We start from the raw sequence: 19,069 nt of genomic DNA on the forward strand, positions 1-19,069 counted from the left end.
AAGCGTGAGCAGAGACCTCTGCTGGATCAGACCAAAGGGCGCCGTCTATTAATCTCTTCCAGGTACAGCTAGCCCGACGGCGGAGAAGGTAGCAAGCAAGATTGGATGCAATAGCACCGTCCTCGCTTGCTCCTCCTACGCCGGCGGTGTTCTCACGACGTATAATATGAACTGGACCGCGGTTATTAAATTAGCTCGCTTGTCTCGGTTAGAGCGAAGCCACCCGCCACTTAACTCTAGATAGAATCACGTAAGGCAACGGGTCGCAAACTCTCTGGATCCAACTGTTACATTTGGTGCCAATTAATTTCTGTTCACGACATCCCTTATTTCCTCTCCTTTCCACCTAAGGTCGCCTTACACGAGCAGTTTGAGAAATTTGATGGATTTGGCGGCTATGTGCACACAAGGTTGCACCTTAGCGTTATATAAACGTGTGTAGCGCCTTTGAAAATTTATCCCGAATACTGGCATTTAAACCAGAGGTGTGTGTGTGTGTGGTACACACACCATCACATTTCTTCTCTTACTGTGCCCAAGGAGACTATTGACTTGAGCGTCTATTTGCAAAAGATTGTGGCCCGATCCTATCTACTGGATGTTTTCAATCCAAAAACAGGTTTGGGTTTGTTGGTTTTTTTGGAAAACTTGTTAATTGTCGCTAGCAGAAAACTGCCACAAAGCGTTACACTTGCTATTGGCTAGTAAAATTAAAAATACATTTGCCAACGCAGAGTTGCACCGGCCACGCCTTTGGCAACTGTAGAAGAAATGAGTACATTTGCTTGATCTTCTCGCCCCGCTTTTAAGTTTCCAGCAGGTTTAACTGAGTGAAGAAATCAACAGGTGCAGCTTTCTCCCATTACTGCATTTGCATTACAGCTCTTGGAAGTTTACGAGCCTGTCGGCTGGAAAATGGCGGCAACCCTCGTGAGAGATGGGAAACTATAAACGAGCCGGTCCTTTTTTTTTTTTTTTAGGAATGTGTTGGTATTTTTTATCCTGTTCGGCAACTGTTAAAACTGGGAGACTTCGGTAGTCGGCGGTACATCGCAAGGATAACAAATCAACAAGCTCCCTCTTTTAACACGCTGTAAGGGTAAACTTCTTGAACGCGGAGGCATTTATTTTCGGATTGATCAAATTAAACAAGACTCCGCGTTTCCGTAATCTCAAATGAATGGGAGTTGCAGTCCAGCAAAACTAGAAAGATAAACGAGGACTTCAATCTACAGACTGATTCTTATTCGCTTTTTAACCCTCAATCTTCAATTTATCGCCACCATTCCTAACCTGCTTATAATAAGGAACACTTATTAACACTTCCGTCTCTTTCCTGTACAAAATGACTTCCTATGTCCGCCAGAAGCAAAGTTTACAGGTACGGAATCGCTGTATGACAATACCGAGTAAAGCCACCACGAGGAGCCTATTACTCCACGCAGGCGCCTTAAGCACGCGCAATTTTAAAACTCAATTTCCCAGATATCTTCGGGCGCCTGTCTTTGGTTGCTCAGCAACCAGTCTCAACTACAATGGAGCCGAGTGGGGAACCCGAGGGCGACGAAGCAAAAGGTAACTTTCCCGCTTTCTCCACGTAAGACTTCTTGGAATTGACTTCCCTTGACCGTGAAACATCTCACCCGCCGAAAGTGTCCCTTTCTCATAGCAACGAGTTGCTTATTAGTAGAGTAAAAGCAAGCAAATGCATTTATTGAAATAGTAAATGGCTTCAAAGTCTTGGTGGAGCAGTGGGCTAATGCCTCCTTAAGTAACACCAGCTGCCTGCAATTAGTGCAGGTTCGCATCCCACCAGGCTCAAAGTTGACTCAGCCTTCCATCCTTCCGAGGTAGGTAAAATGAGGACCCAGATTGTTGGGGGCAATTAAGCTGACTTTGTAATAATGCCGCTTGGGGTGTGTGAAAGCCCTAATAAGCAGGCATATACATAGAATGAAGGCTATTGCTAAGCACATTGATTTGTGCTTAGATTGTAAGCCGCCCTGAGTCTTCGGAGAAGGGTGGGATATAAATGGGATTAAAAAAAAAATAAGATATGCATTTTACCTACTGGCTTCATGTAGATGTTAACAGAAGTTAACATCTACATGAAGCCAGTAGGTAAAATGCATATCTTATGATCATAACAGAATACTACGGTAAGTCCTGCTGCACCCTGCAAAGCAAGGGCCATAGGCAAGACTGAGTAGAACCATCCTTGGAGAAAGGAAGAAAACCAGCACAGCATAGTACTGCCCATTCCCAACCCCTGGAAATGGTTCAAAAGGATACCACGATTGATAGTATCAAAAACTATTGAAAGTTCAGAGAGAAGCAACCCATCCTGCTTCTGCCAGAGATCATCTACTAATGTGACCAATGCCACTTGATATCATGACCAGTTCTGAAAACACAAATGGAAGGAGGGCTGATAATCTATTTTATAAAGAATTCTTCACTGAAACTATTTAAAAGTCATAATGTTTTCGCCATGTTTTATGTATGGAAATAATTTCCCATGTCTTCAAATGTTTGTCTATGTCTATGTCTGAAAAACTTTGTGCAAGAAATACTAAGTCAGTTTAACCATTTCTTTAATATATAGAAGTTCAGTCTCAAAATGTATTTGTGTGTTTCATAGAATTCAAAGTACCAAGCTATTAGCTTCTAACAATCAGTAAAGCGGTGAATGTGTAAATTCATGTTATGCACTAAAATCACATTGTGATTAAAAAATTCATAAATATATAAATTGTTAATGCAAATGTGTTAATATTCAATTTCTGTATTTGAAAATAAGGATTATATTTTTCTAAATATGTAATATCTTATGAATAAAAGTTTTCACTACACTAATGATTTTGTTGTCAGAAATCCTTCATCTTGACTGAAAACTGATTTTAAAAAGTTCCATTAATATGACTAATAATGTAGATATAAAATTAAGATATATATCTCTATGTTGCATAGGACAAATTGGACAGTTAAATGTAGAATTTGTGGTTTAGATGATCAAAATGTGCCCTATTAAAGGCATATTTAAATATTTGTGATATTGCTTACAGATAAAAGTGAAAAATCAGAAGAGGTACCAACTGTAGCAGAACAGCAGCAGGAAGAGATCAAAGAAGCATCAGCTGGTGAGTGTTGCTAACCAATTATTACAGGAAGTGCCATTTCAAGAGACATGGCTGCTAAAATAAAGATATACCATTGATAGAAAGATGCAACAACTGCTGTACTTTAAGAATCATTTGTAAACGGATGATAATAGAGCTGCTAGTTTGTGGCTTTATCCTGTAAATCTATTTAGTTTCAGAAAAATTCAAAAAGCTAAATTGCTTTCATTTTTGTTGTGTTGGTGGACCTAGACAGCTTATGCTAGGATCATGTTGTGCTTTGTTTTTTATCTGTCTTGCTCTCAGATGTGCATTGACTAGGTCCATTAAGCATAGATTTTTTTTATTTTCAAGCAAAGCAGATAAAACATTTTAACATTGCTATTCCTAGGACACACTACTAAGTGAAGTTGTATTGTTCTAAGTCTGTGACAGAACTTTTTCTGCGATGGCACTTCGGTTTGTACAATAATTTTTCTAAAGAAAACAAGCCAATACTAACTTATGAGTTGTTGAATGACTTTAAGTACATGAGCCTTTTCTATGTCTTTAAAAATATTTTGCCACTCACGCTTTTCTGCATGTGAAAATTGTTTTAATCTTTTTCATTGTTTAATGTTTTCCAATATAAGGCACTTTAGGACTCCCTTTGGGCTGAAAGGCAACCGGAAAATCTCTCTGTGTGTTTGTGTGTTAATATATACTATACATATGCATAATTTTCTTATTTATTTCTAGAAACGAAATCATCTCCAGAAGGAGAAGAAGAAGAAAAGTTAGTTCAAGATGATTATGAGGATGCAGGAAGTGCTGCAAGTGAAGGTGGGTGTTGTTAGCAATCTGTGGACTTGAAAAAGTGTATTTTTATACATTCCCTCCATTTGGCTCTTTTGTGCAATTATTTTCATAAGCTAAGTAATGAAAAAGTAGGTAATCAAATTTACACCTGGGATTTAAGCATTTATTCTTGATCTGCCTAGCATTTGCCTGTCCTACTAGTTTAGATCCTGTGGACACGTCCCAGGTCACCTCTCTTAAATGTTGCCACTTGGTGGGATCTTCTTGGTAGCTGCTTCAGCACTTTGGAACAGCATAACATCTGAGATCTAAGGGACCTTTACCCTGTTAGCCTTACAGAGAGCCATGAAGGCCTTGCTCTTCCCCCATGCAGCCATAGAGGTCTAATCAATCAATAATCAATCTATCTTAAAGTAATTTGTAGTCTCAAAGGTTTCTTTTTCAGAAATTAATTGCTATGACTTGTGCTGCTTTGTGTTGCATAACTGGCCCAAAGAAACTCTTTTTATTATGTAGCCACATTTGCTTGATTATACCCAAGCCTCTCGGTTCAAGTATTATTTCGGGTGGCAAGTGTTTTATCAGTTGTTTTAAAGATGGTAAAAATCTTACAAGACTTCTAAATCCGGCAAGATTTCAGTGAGCTTATTCCTAAGATTTCATACATAAACGTCTTGCAAGCCACAAAAGATCATATACGCATTTTCCCAAAATTTCAGCCATTTAAAATATTTTAAACCTTAAATTATTTGAAATATTTCATTAGTTTGGGAGTTCAGAAGATAACCAAAATTATGAGTACAGCAAGTCCCCAGGTTAAGAATGTTCTGATTTAAGGATGACATTGTTAAAAATGGAGCCTAATTGTAGCAAAATTCAAATTAAACCCACAAAGCTTCAAGTTAAATACACAATGGTTCAAGTCCATTAAGCAATTCTATTTATACAGTATTATGTAAGGACAGATTTTGGGAACAGAACTTGGTCTTAAACTGGGGACTTACCTGCATCATGTTGCTTATTATTGCGATATTTATAGCTCAGGGTTGAAATGAGGGGTCCTTGGTGCTCTCTGAGCTTGCTTGCTTGCTTTCTTGCAGACGTTTCATTACCCTAACTAGGTAATCTCATCAGTACTAGTTAGGAGTGCTGTTTGCTTGCTATTGCATTAGTTGTCACGTTTGATCTCAGCATGAAAAATTGCGTGAAGGCTCAGTACTTTATTATTCATATGAAGCTATTTTGTTGCATGTGGTTTGCTAATAATCTTATAGATTGGGATAAATTCACAAATTAGAATAACAGTTTTCTTGGCATAGCAGATCTCTTAGGGCTAAGATTGCAGTTGTATTGCATGCATGCTTCTTTAGAAAGAAGCCTTCTGAAAAGCAATGGGATTTATTTTTGCATAAGCACATCTAAGATTGAAATGTAAACTACTTCCATAACTGATCTCTGCTTACTGATTAATTCTTAATGCTATGTGATCTCCTTTTATCATTTCTTTCTTTCTTTTGAAATCTTATGATCATTAGACATTGCCTCTTGTAGTCCAGACTTATATGTCAATGAAATTCAAATCCATTGTTGTTGGGACTGCATAGTTATCTCAGGGTTTCCCTTCATTCCAGTGATCTCTGCTCCAGGCACCTGAGATTAGATTTGTTCCAATAGAAGAGAATATGTGTGTGTAGCTCATAGTTGAACCGTGGAGTCCTTGATGCTGTCTGAGCTTGATTTTTTTGCTTGCAGACTTTTCATTGCCCAACTAGGGTAACATCAGTGCTACATCAGTTTGTTCCCTGTTTATACAGTAACTTGCCGTGCCAGTGTTTATAGTGGTGTGGTTTTATCTTTGGTAGTTTCTTGATTAGGGTATTGTTTTCTGCTTGATTGTGTGTCTGGTGTTAATTCCTGTCTAGCCAGCAGTTCCTCTCCAGAAAATACAGTACTCAGTAACACTGATAATGTTATCTAGTTGGTAATGCAACGTGTGTAAGCAAACAACCAAGCACAGACAACATTGAGGAGTCCACTAGAATTGTTTTTAAAATGAATGTTTCTTTCTCAGCAGTGTGTGTGTGTGTGTGTGTGTGTGTGTGTATATGTATATGTATATGTATATGTATATGTATATGTATATGTATATGTATATGTATATATATAGTTTTTATGATGGCATTTTTGAAATCCAGAAGAAGAAGAACTACCACCAGAACCAGAAAAAACCCCAGAACCAGTGAAGAAGAAGAAAAAAGAAGTGGTAGAGAAGAAGATTTCTGAAAATTTCTATTATAACTATGAAGAACTGTGCTCATATCCATATATAACTCCAAATTCTGGTATACCGGTGAACCTGCTGTCACTTATGTATCCATTTTTGCTGGGGATCCATGTGTTTAGGATTTGAGTTTCCTATCATAAACCAAAGTAAGAAACAAATGTATTTGCTTTTTAAAAATAGCATTGGAAATGATACATTCAGTATATTAATGGTAGAATGGTTTACAGATTTAGTAAATAAGATACTGGTTTTGTTTTGAAGAAATTGGGGGTTAAATTAGGTGAAGGCTGACAAAGCGGCATAGAATGGAACAAATTGCTTACATTTGCTTCAGCACTTTGTGCAATTCTGAGTACAGCACTTTAAGAAGTATTCAGGTAAAGTGAACAGATTCAGCCAAGGGCAATAAGAATTATTAGAGAATAAATCCTATAGAGAAAGAGCAGTAATTGGAAATATTTAGCTTTGAGAAAAGATTATTGAGGGAGCATTTTATACCACTGTTCAAATATGTACGTAATGCCTTTTAGATATCTGAATCAGCAAAACCTATTTACTGTGGTTTGAAAGTATTTAAAGATAAGAATCTAAGTGATGAGAAAGCAGGTTTCAATTATATGTTAGAAAAACTAGCAGCATTTCAGTGATGGAACAATTACCAAGAGAAGTATTGAAGTCCTCTTCATTGGATGAATTTAGGTGGAGGCTAAGTAATTGTTCAGTAGATGATTTAATTTGGATTCCTGCACTGAGCCACTGGATTAGACTCAATGGTCCACTCAAACTCTATGCCTCTAGGATTCCTTTACTCCACTTTTTCCAATTACAACAGTGCTATACTGCAGGGTGAGATAAAAATGAGTGACTAACTGAAACTCACCAAGTGACTTTTCCAGATTACGATGAGCTACATCTTAGAATTTCCTGTCCTAATATAGTCCATTAACCAGCACATCATGCTGTCTTTTTTCATTATGCATAATATATTTTTTCATTAATGGTTCATTTATTAGTTAGATGCAATAAACCTAGGTCACATCATCATTTCTTTCCTTAGCATGCAATCCTCAGGCATTCTTTTGGATATGACTGCACTAGACGAGCAAACCTCCAGATGCTGGATAGTCAGATTCTCCTCTACATAGCTGGAAACCAGTTAGTTTTTCTGGATTTGAAATCGAACTATCAGAGATACCTTCGAAGCACAGGTGGTGGAGGGATTGGTGTAATCACGGTATGACATATATCTTAAAGAATTTTTGCTTAAATTGTTTTTGGGAGAAAAATATGCAGAATGTTTAAGGGGGTTTGGTCTCCTTTATATTTTTTGCTTTTGTTTAATTAACAGAACAAACAGAAAAAAGGAAAAGCATATAGTGGTGTTTCATGCATGTATAGATAGGCAGAGTTTTACTCAACAGTTTCAATAAAGGACTATCATATTTCAATATAGTCTTCCATACATAGTTTACATCTGTAAACATCTCATTCAAAAGTCACATCAGGTCTCAACTCCATTGATTATTTATTTTTCTGTTGGAGAAGTTCTTAGAAGTATAAAGGACATAGAGAACCCAATTCTGTTGTCTAGGTATTAATTTCCATATAGTAAGAATGTAATTTAAAAGAGTACAGACAACCCCAAATATAAAAATCTATTTGAAAATCAATACCTCCTGTTGATAGAGCACGCAACCTGGCCGTCCTCCTGGATTCAGGACTCAGTTTTGAAGATCATATTGGAGTTGTGGCTAGGGGGGCATTTGCCCAGATTCGCCTGGTACACCAGTTGCGCCCCTTTCTGGACCGAGATGCCCTACGTACAGTCACCCACGCACTTGTTACCTCCCGTATAGACTACTGCAATGCTCTCTACATGGGGATGCCCTTGAAGACCACCCGGAGGCTTCAACTGGTGCAGAGTGCAGCTGCACGGGTAGTGATGGGAGCACCCCGATACTCCCATATTACACCCCTCCTGCGTGAGCTGCATTGGCTACCGGTTGCCCTCCGGGTGAGATTTAAGGTGCTGGTACTTACCTTTAAAGCCCTACATGGCTTAGGCCCGGGGTACTTGCAGGACCATCTGCTGCCGGGAACGAATTCCCATCGCCCAGTATGCTCACACAGAGAAGGCCTCCTCAGGGTACCGTCGGCTAGACAATGTCGGCTTGCGACCCCCAGGGGAAGAGCCTTCTCTGTGGGAGCACCAGCCCTGTGGAACCAGCTCCCCCCTGAGCTTCGGATGGCCCAAGATCTCCAGTCCTTTCGCCGCAGCCTCAAAACACTCCTTTTCCACCTGGCTGACCTGGACTGACAGGGATTTTAATTATGTTTACAATTTTAACTCTATTCTTTAATTTATTTTAATTTATTTCAATTTTTAATTTTAATTTACTGTACAGAGACCTTTAAGTTTTGTTGTTGTTAGCCGCCCTGAGTCCCTCGGGAGATAGGGTGGGATATAAGTCCCATTAATAAATAAATAAATAAATATGTGTAATTATTTTTTCCAGAAGATAATGATTTAGGACATTGTCTGAATGAAGAAGCATTATTCTTATTGCATTTACAAAACCACGATGATGTACTTGGTTATGTAAAATTTCAAAAAAATTGGTACTTATTTCTCAAATGATTACATTAAATATGAATAAGATACTGTATATATTTGGATATTGTTTGATTAGAATTCAAATTTTACTCCAGACAGATAAGCAGTCATAATGAATATAATTTCTGGGATATATTTTGTATAGGATTCAAAATTGCAAACATTCTGAGTTTTTGAAAATGTCTTCCATATGTATGTGTGTGTATTTACTTATACACACACACAAACACAAACACAGAGAGAGAGAGAGAGAGCGCAAGAGAGGGAGAGGGAGAGAGAAAGAGAAAAACACGGAAGACATTTTCAAAAGCTCAGTACCTTGTAAATATCTATGAGGTTCTTCAGTTCCAAAGATATGTTTGAAAAAATGCAATTGTCAATTAAAGATAGGGATCTGGTTTTCTGAATGTTGAATTATATTACGTGAATATCTTCTGATTAGTAACACATTTTGGGTGGTTTTGCTCAGCATAAATTTTCTTCCTGACCTTTTTGAGAATATACACACATTGCAACTTTAGTTAAGTGGATTGTTGTAAGTCTGTTGTAAATATTCACTAGCTGTAACTCCTGACCTTGTTATATCAATTTGAATACTGTGGTACATTTTTGGAAAATTGCATTTTGTTCATTTTCTTTTTTCATGCTAGCTGGCGTTCGTGTCGGAAGCACCTAAGGCACTTCTGGGTTGAAAGGATTAGCTGGCGATATCAGCACTGCCTGGGAGACACCCAGTTGAGGGCTCCTTTCATGTCCCTGTTAATGTTCCCGCCAAAGTGGTGCCTTTATCTATCTACTTGCGATTATTTGCTTTTGAACTGCTAGGTTGGCAGGAACTAGAGCAAATGATTGAAGCTCACTCTGCCACGCAACAGCACTTGAGTCTCAAACGTGGGCTTGCTGATTGTCAGCCAGCATCCTAACCATTGGAGCCACCCTGTTCCTTTTTTTCATGCTAAATTATTATGGGATGAAGCAACTCTAAATTAAAAGCTGCTGCGTGGGAAATTTGTATATACACTGAGATTTTAACTTTAGACTAATTACTGAATAATAATGAACGTTGATCATTTTGTTTGCTAAGGGACAAATACTGTATTTGCCTTTTGCTGTCCACTGTCAATATTTACAAGTACAAATTATATTGATATCTCAATTTTGACTAGCATTTTCAGTTGCAGAAAATTATGAGAAGGCTTTTTTTTTTCTTCAAGAAGTACGACAGCACACAACGCTCATACTTTGAACAGCTTTATATTCTTGTCCTGTCCCAGTACAGGCATGAATTCACAGGGAGTTTTAAAGACTCCATTCAGACACCCCAAGGGCCTTGTAGTATTTTATTTGAGTCCCTGCAGGGGGTTTTTTTGGCAAGATTTTGAAAGTGGATTCCCATTGACTCCTTCCTAGGGCAGAGAGAGAGAGAGAGAGAGAGAGAGAGAGAGAGAGAGAGAGAGAGTGTCTCTGTCCCAAGATCACTCAGCTGACTTTGTTAGTGTCTTAACCACTATAACCAATCTTACTCTCTAATTACACCATATTGTAGAAATAAGATAAAACAGTTGTTCAAAGCTTAAGGATTGATTTTAGAGAAAAGCTCAGAAAGTATGGACCACTGGGTCTCATTATGCATTCCAGCATAAAACTACACCCATATTTTCCCTCTTATTTCCGTAGTGCTTGTCTATGCAATGTACCGGTATTTGTGTTTGCTCCTTCTCTTCATTAGAGTGCAGCAAATTAGTGTTGGGTCACCCCAGTCACAAGGCTCAGTAAAGTTTCCTTGTGGTAGCCAGTTATCTTTGTCCTGAGTTGCTCAGCTATCAGTGAAGGATCTTGCTAAACGTGTAGCTCGTGCTGCCTTCTTTGCACTAGGCAGCTTTTTCACTGCCTTACTACAAAAAGGTAAAGGTTCCCCCGCACATGCGTGCTAGTCGTTTCCAACTCTAGGGGCTGGTGCTCATCTCCGTTTCAAAGCCGAAGAGCCAGCGCTTGTCCGAGGACGTCTCCGTGGTCATGTGGCCGGCATGACTAGACGCCAAAGGTGCACGGAACGCTGTTACCTTCCCACCGTAGTGGTCCCTATTTTTCTACTTGCATTTTTACATGCTTTCGAACTGCTAGGTTGCCAACCTAGCCTTACTATAGGGACTGCTTAACTGGGCAGCTGTTTGCTATTGTCACTAGCATTTGCTGGCATGATCATGAGGCCCCTCCACCAAGGTTGTGAAGGGACCCATAGTGTAGCGATGGTCTGATGTGTGCACAAATGATATAATCCTATCCTTTAAAACATCTACTTAATACTTGCACAAAATCTGTATGCAATTTTGTTATGTGCATTAAGTAACAAAAATATAGGCCAAAACCATGGATGGCTTTTTATGTGTATACTGATGTTTGATCTCTAAATACCAATCATGGATATGCAATATTGTGAATAATGAGGACCATCCCTATTTCTAAATCCTGATGATATCTAGAATCCATTTCTATTCTATTTAGAGTGAGGAACAGTAGAAGGCTAATTTTATCTTTGTCCTTTGGTCTGCAATTCCTGAAGGGAAAAGGTTTGTGCTTAATGGTAGTTCAGGATTATATTGGTTACTGAAAGAATAAAGGAACAGATTGATTTTGCTAATTTTATTGTTTTATATAAGCCAAATAGGGGACTCTTTCAAATTGCAAGAAGATTATGCTTAAATGAAAATTATCTTTAATTAGGCACACCCAGACAGAACTCATTTTGCAGTAGGAGAAAAAGGTTGGAAGCCCAACATGGTTATCTATGAATATCCTTCTCTAAGACCATACAGAATATTACGAGGTAGGTTAAAAGACAATGACTTTCCCAGTTTGAAATAGTACAGAATAAACTGTCTTAAAACTGAAAGCAGTACTACATTTTAATTTCTTGTATAAATATATGCTCTGTTTGCTGCAACTCTTGATCTTTCTTTGTACGAAAGGAAAAAAAGACTGGGTAAAAAATGAACTATGGTAATAAATTAAGGTGTCTCCTGTTTTCAAAGTATATTTTTTTCCTATTTGAGCTGCTTTTTTTACCAAAACCAGAAAGAGACAATGTGTGTATTGTATTTCATTTCACTTCATTTTTCTAGTGTTTTTAATTTAAACTTTAAAATATACAAATGGTACATCTGACTTTTTTGCAGCTGACAAATCATGTTCTGTAGCATCTTCTAGAAATTATTGCATTTATTTTTACTTGCTTAAATCTATATATTTTACAATGATATTACTATATAGAACTGAACACAAAATATGTCCTGTCACATAATTTATGTTCAGTTCTATGTACTAACAGTGAACTCATTTTCCAAGTGCTGAACTTTTTGTAATACAAATGGCAACACCTCAGACCAGGAATCAAAGTTTCTTAGACCTATAGAGAAAGCTCAGATAGTAAAACTTCCCAGAGTAACTAACCCCCCCTACACACACACACACACACACACACACACACACACACACAATTCAGTAAGGACTGAACATTGTCCATTGCCAGAAAAAGCTGAGTGTTTATAGGCGAGATGGGGGGTAGGGGGAGAGAGGATGAGACTTGACTGTATTATTTTGGGAAAAGTCATGGCTAGCTGACAAGAGCTCTAAACAAGCCAACAGTTAATTGAAGGTTCTTCTCATAACTTTTCATTTAAAATAGAATTCTGTCGGATATTCTTCAAATGCTGATTCTGAGAAGAAAGTGTAGAAACTAGGACATGCCAAGCCTTCAGGCTATATTTATTTTATAGCATCAAGGAGCATTACCATTGTCTCATCAGATCACTTGCACATCTCTATTAAAAATATGTACTTTTAATTCATACTGGCACACCCCATACACATATACATGCTTTGAAAGCAAGTGATTATTTTCCTTTTTTTGTTTTGGTTTATTTGTATTTTTAAAATTCTTATTTCAAAATTGTATGTGCTATTTATAAAGCATAGTAGAGGATAGGGCTGGTAAATGGGGATGTTTTCTTGGTCATGCACACTATGGTGAAAAACTGATTATTTTGCTTTATTTCCAGGTGGAACAGAAGAGGCATATGCATTTGCTGACTTTAACCGTTCTGGCACCCTGATAGCCACTGTAGGGAGTAGCCCTGACTACATGTTGACAGTCTGGGACTGGAAACAAGAAAAGATTATATTGAGATCAAAAGCATTTTCACAAGATGTTTATAAAGTTACTTTTTCTCCCGAAAATGAAGAACAACTTACTACATCTGGTTCAGGCCACATCAAGTAAGCCAACTACCCTTTTTTTAAAGAAATAGATTACCAAAAAGGTATCCATTTGAGGAAATGATATGACTCTGATTCAGTGGCTGTAGGCTTTGTCCCTTCACAATGATACTTTGTGCACTGCTACTGCTCACCCCAAGCTACCCCACCAACCACCTATTCTTAGCAGCACCTAGTAGTTCTTTCACCAAGCCAACTGGCAAAAGCCAAAGCAAAATCTTACTCTAGTCATTTTTTTTAATCTTGTTAGTTTTTTGCAGGGGATGAGGGTGAGGAAAAAGCCAGGGAACTGCCAGGGAAATGGAAGAACCTCTCTCCTTTTCATTGACAAGGGAAAAGGAAGTGAAAGTGCAATCTTCAGGAATGAGAAACCGGTGCTTGCTAACTGGAAGCCTTAGTCCATCCACCCAAGAAAACTTTGCACAATTATTGTTCTGGTGCTTTCTCTGTATCAGGAGCCTAGCTAATTAACTGTGTAAGTTAATCAGCTGAGCTTTTTAAGATAACTGAAAACCCACTGGTTTCATGCAAATACTGTATTCAAGGGCAGCATCAGCATTGGATCAAATTATCTTTTGTGCATAGAATAAAGTGGGCGGTTTCCTGATTTTTTTTTAAAGAAATAGCTTTGCCTATTTGGTGGATATTGTGTAGATACGTCAATACAATATAATCGTGTATTCTGAATCAGAGAAAGAGGATAAACTATAATTTAAAGAAATATGATGTGTTTAAGTCCATAAAGACATTGTAACAAGCCGCCCAGAGTCAACTCTAGGCGAGATGGATGCCATACAAGTCAAATTTTGATACATTTTGAAAACATCTCCAGTTGTCTGTGTTTCTGTGCCATAAGTTGGAGAGTTGAGTGAAGCTAGGTTTTGGTTTAGTGTGAGATAGTGTGGCCCATGGGAAAGAACTTGCGCCTCAATCTTTTTCTAACTCCCGAGCTTCCTGTAATGTAAAATAAAATGCTCCCTTGTAGCTCTCTCACAGTAGCCCAAACGAAAGAAGCAAAAATGGAAGAATTTTGACAGTTTCCTTGTTGCTTACTTTTAGCTGGTAACCAAGAATTCAAAATGCCACATCGCTTAGCTTTTTTGTTTTTAATTTTCTTAGAACTTGCACATTGTGAAAATTGGCAGTTGAGATTTTTGTTGCTATATAATTTGCAATAACTGGGATAGACAATTATTTTTCCTCTATCCTTAGCATAGCCAGCACTAACATATAAGAATAAATGAAAATGCTCTTAATTCCCATTGATTGATGACAAACACATATAAATGGATTATATTCATATATATTTTTTTTTGCTTACAGTGCTAAGTCTATTATGGACTTGGGTTCTTAAGCTTTGTTTTCACGCATTTGTTTTAGTATTTAATTAACCGTGGATGTTTTCTGTCTGATCCTAGGCATACTATCTTTAACAATAATTTGGAAAAATAAAGCTATTTTTTAAAAATTTTGGATTGTTTTCCCAAATTAGCCATAACTGCATTTATTGATTTGGTTGAAATATTTATTTTATTTTAATTCCATTTATATCCCGCCCTTCTCCGAAGACTCGGGGCGGCTTACAAGCTTAGCAGTAGCCTTCATTCTATGTATATGCCTGCTTATTAGGGCTTTCACACACACCCCAAGCGGCATTATTACAAAGTCAGCTTAATTGCCCCCAACAATCTGGGTCCTCATTTTATCTACCTCGGAAGGATGGAAGGCTGAGTCAACCTTGAGCCTGGTAGTACAATGGTTGGCTAAAAATTAAATTTTTTATCACTCCTCACAACTGTAGAAGTAGGTGGAAGAGTTAGGGTTGTTCTGTAAACAATGATCTATCTTTACAGTTATTTTGGTGCCTACAAAAAGGCTGACATAATTCTACTGGAAAAACTAATTTGAACATAATTTGTTGTGTATCCAGGTTTTGGAGAATGGCACTCACTTTTACTGGCTTGAAATTACAAGGGACATTAGGTAGGTTTGGAAAGACATCACTGACAGATATTGAAGGATATGTGGAGCTGCCAGACGGTAAGGTGAGAAGCATTTTCCATCCTTAAACTTTTCCACATGAGTAATCCCTTTGAATCCAGATTTAAGTGAATAAAGATATAACATTTTTGTTTTCTGCCGTTGCTTAACATTAGACTTAAACAATGTAATTGTTTTAAATAGTTCTAAAATGTAACAATTGGGTGAAGAGTCATTTTTACTTATTTAAATAATTTGGACTTCAGTCAGAAATTACGTTGCCTGCTGCTACAGATGGCACACTCATGATGCAGTATTTTATTGTTAACTTTCTCCCATTTACTACTGCTTTTCAAAGCAAGGGCTGAACTATATTCAATATCACAGAAATGGCTGGAGTAAGTAGGGAGGACTGACTCCATACTGCATAACTGAATGCACTTTCTGATGTGGTAATGCATTGTTGGGTATAGCCCTATATTTGTAGAGTATGCTGGCTTTCAATACTGGCATTTTTGGCACACAAACAATAAAAAAGACACCAAATAGTAGCATTCCAATACATCAGCCATAATAGAGTAACTTTGCCTTTAGTGAAAACTAGATTGCCTAATAAGCCTACCTAGCTGAAAGAATTCTTTCTAGGTCTCTAAAATAGAAAAGTTTCTTACTACATTCATTAGCACCAGTTCCATCTCTGAAGGTAGAAACACCCGGAGAAGAAATCCAGATAAAAATTTCAGGTCATTAGAGTGGAGGTTAGTATTACTGCAGGCATTCTTTCTCCCATGTAACATAAAATTGCCAAGCAATTTTGGTTCCTGTCCAGGAACCAAATATACTCCTTGGAGTTTCCCATGTATCCCTCTTTAGAACAACGTATTTGACAAATCATATTACAAAATTCTAATGGTTGTGCAGTAAGATGCTCTTCAGTTTTATTCCCAGCTTTTAACCTTTGAACCCAATAAATATATTCTAAAATTTCCAAAGCAGGCTGGGTTATGATATACAGTGTGCATATCATGGGGAAAAATTGAAAATATTCCACTGGAAATATCCAAGGACTTTAATATATTTGGCAGCTGTTCGCATCATGGCTGATATCAACTATTAACGCCATTGAACAGGACATGTCTGTGGTGCTTTGCCTGCTACACTCTTCATCAGTACAAAGTTGTCTTCTTAAGAATTTTTCTAGTACACAGAGACAAAAATCCTTTTTATAGTAAGATTGCTTCAGCTATTATGTCATGTACAATTTCCCTACTGGAAAGCACATTTGGATTTATGATACTAATTAATGTTGTTTCATTTGTACTCAAGGTACTTTCAGGTTCAGAATGGGGTAACTTGCTTCTTTGGGAAGGGGGACTCATAAAAGTGGAACTCTGCCGACCTGGCCATAAAAATTGTCATAATGGTCCTATTAATCAGTTAATTCTGGATGAAGGAGAAGTAATCACTGTTGGATCAGATGGATACATCAGGGTAAGGGTTTTTGGTGTTTTTTTTCAAAATAAGTGTACTAAATGTGTAAAAATAAATTGTACTCAAGCTTATTTATAATTTAAAAGCAGGAATCCTCAGGTAGTTATATAAATTTAATTTACTGTTCTACATTTATATTCTATAAATATTTTGTTCAGAAGCAGTTATAGTAGGTGCTCTTTGTTAATAAATTCTATGGAAATATTCTTCATTAAGTTCATATCTAGGAATAAATAACTTTAATTCCAAGTATTTCTTGGAGAAGTATTTTACAGGGTAGATGCCACCGCAGAAAAGATTCTTGTTCCAGTAAGGATTAGGGTGAGGGGTGAAGAGACAGATCTCAATTCTTTTGCCAGTATTCTGACAAAATATGATATCTCAAAAGTTGTTATTAGCATATTAAGACTAAATATATTGTTACTGCCCTAATTGTATCTCTTGAAATATGAATAGTTGTAGAGAGATTTATTTGTCAGACAGTACCATGAGAAAAGCTGAGTTTCAAGACTGCTCAGATTTTCTAAGGGTGCTATTTAAAAGGGCATATTGCATATCTGAATAATATTGCCTCCTCCTCCTCCTCTTCCTCTTTTACTGCTTCGGGGGTTGTTGTTGTTAGCTGTGAAGTCGTGTCCAACCCATCGCGACCTCATGGTCAATGTTCCTCCAGGCCTTTCTATTCTCTACCATCTTCAGGAGTCCATTTAAGCTCACACCTACTGCTTCAGTGACTCCATCCAGCCACCTCATTCTCTGTCGTCCCCTTCTTCTCTTGCCCTCAATCTTTCCCAGCATTAGGCTCTTCTCCAGTGAGTCCTTCTCATTAGGTGGCCAAAGTATTTGAGTTTCAACTTCAGGATCTGAACTTCTAAAGAGCAGTCAGGATTGATCTCCTCTAGAACTGACCGGTTTGATTGCCTTTTAGTCCAAGGGACTCGCAGGAGTCTTCTCCAGCACCATAGTTCAAAGGCCTCAATTCTTTGGCACTCAGCCTTTCTTATGGTCCAACTTTCACAGCCATACATTGCAACTGGGAAGACCATAGCCTTGACTATACGCACTTTTGTTGAGAGGGTGCTGTCTAGATTTGCCATGGCTTTCCTCCCCAGGAGCAAGCGTCTTTTAATTTCTTGGCTACAGTCCCCATCTGCAGTGATCTTGGAGCCCAGGAAAATAAAATCCTGGGGGGTTGAGGTAGATACAAAATTCTGGCTCTTGCTCTTCTGACAGCCTCAATCACTATTAATTGGGACATATGAATAACATCTATTTATCTGTCTGATTGCTTGCTTATTTTATTTCTGCACAGCTTTTTGTATCAGAAAAAGTCCTTTTGAATTCTCTTTTCTGAGATTGTTCTCTCATGATGCTTTAGCATTTTAAAACAATAACAACCTCCTTTTTCCCCACAAACTTTTGTGAAGGTTTGGGATTTTGAAACAATAGACACAGCTGATGTTGTGGATGATACTGGAATTGTAGAGATGGAACATATAAACGAACTTTTAGTTGGTAAAAATGTCAGTCTGAATTTTATGATGAAAATTCATGAACGGGGAGAACCGTATTGGTATGCTCAGGTGAGAAGTTTTCTAATAATTAGTGAATAGACAATTCAGTACTGATGATGTCAAGAATACCAAAGGAGAGGATTTTTTTGGTATCAGTTGAAATATCACTAGGTTTTTATTCCCATTGGCTTTGTTCACACAACCATAAATCAGGTTCTACAAACTCCACTGACTTGCACTGTCAGACCAATGTACATTAAAACCAATAATTCATTTGGTATTAAAATTTACAGTCCTACCATAGAATGAGAAATGTTAGATGGTTCTATATTCTGTATCTGAATATTCCTTTTAGAAAGGAAGTATTAAATTGGAAAGAAAAAGTGAAATTGTACAAGACTAGATCTTTTACCCTCACTTTTATAACTTTAATAAAACTTTTAAATCATGGGTGTCCAACCTTTTGGCTTACTTAGGCCTCATTGAGTGAAGAGGAATTGCCTTGGATAACATTTAACATGTATAATATAGTTAATGTATACAAACGATAAATGTCCTTTATTTTTATTATAACATTAAAACAAAATAGGGCAATATAAACTTACAACTAATGGGATATTTGAGCTTATTTTTGTATAACCAGTGCATCAATGTCTCATACGAGGGAAGTGGTTGAAATTCTTAGTGAGTTCTCAAAGTGCTTGTTAGAAACTTTTGATCTAATTTTACTCTTTGTGTGCTTCATCCTTGAAAAAAGTTGTTTACAAATGTCAGAGGATGAAGACATGAATATAACTTGATTGTGAAGTGAGGGACATTTTTTTCTGGGAAGATAGGACTTATAAAAGTCTAGTAAAGAGACAGGATCAATTTTTTCTGAATGTCTGAATGTTTAATTTAACTCTGCACATTCCATTTGAAAATTTGCAGGTAGTGTATTTATATCCACTGAAAATGGACTTGTAAATATACCCAAAATTTAATTTAATTTTAA

General features: G+C 37.3%; 1 protein-coding gene across 1 annotated transcript in view; it reads left to right on the forward strand.

Annotated features, from left to right (window-relative positions):
* Nucleotides 1–3,635: 3,635 nt before the first annotated feature.
* CFAP44 (cilia and flagella associated protein 44) overlaps nucleotides 3,636–19,069 on the forward strand; it is a gene marked incomplete at its 5' end in the record, with an annotated part of 66,738 nt that continues 51,304 nt past the window's right edge. The window contains 9 exons of the mRNA XM_081327726.1: nucleotides 3,636–3,645; nucleotides 3,858–3,941; nucleotides 6,113–6,287; nucleotides 7,273–7,435; nucleotides 11,540–11,642; nucleotides 12,874–13,090; nucleotides 15,021–15,135; nucleotides 16,397–16,561; nucleotides 17,989–18,144. Of these exons, the coding sequence (XP_081183852.1) occupies nucleotides 3,636–3,645; nucleotides 3,858–3,941; nucleotides 6,113–6,287; nucleotides 7,273–7,435; nucleotides 11,540–11,642; nucleotides 12,874–13,090; nucleotides 15,021–15,135; nucleotides 16,397–16,561; nucleotides 17,989–18,144 (1,188 nt within the window). The remainder of the gene's footprint in view (nucleotides 3,646–3,857; nucleotides 3,942–6,112; nucleotides 6,288–7,272; nucleotides 7,436–11,539; nucleotides 11,643–12,873; nucleotides 13,091–15,020; nucleotides 15,136–16,396; nucleotides 16,562–17,988; nucleotides 18,145–19,069) is intronic.

The sequence above is a fragment of the Vipera berus genome, assembly GCF_964194415.1.
Source record: "Vipera berus genome assembly, chromosome: 4".
In the NCBI taxonomy this organism is placed as follows: Eukaryota; Metazoa; Chordata; class Lepidosauria; order Squamata; family Viperidae; genus Vipera; species Vipera berus.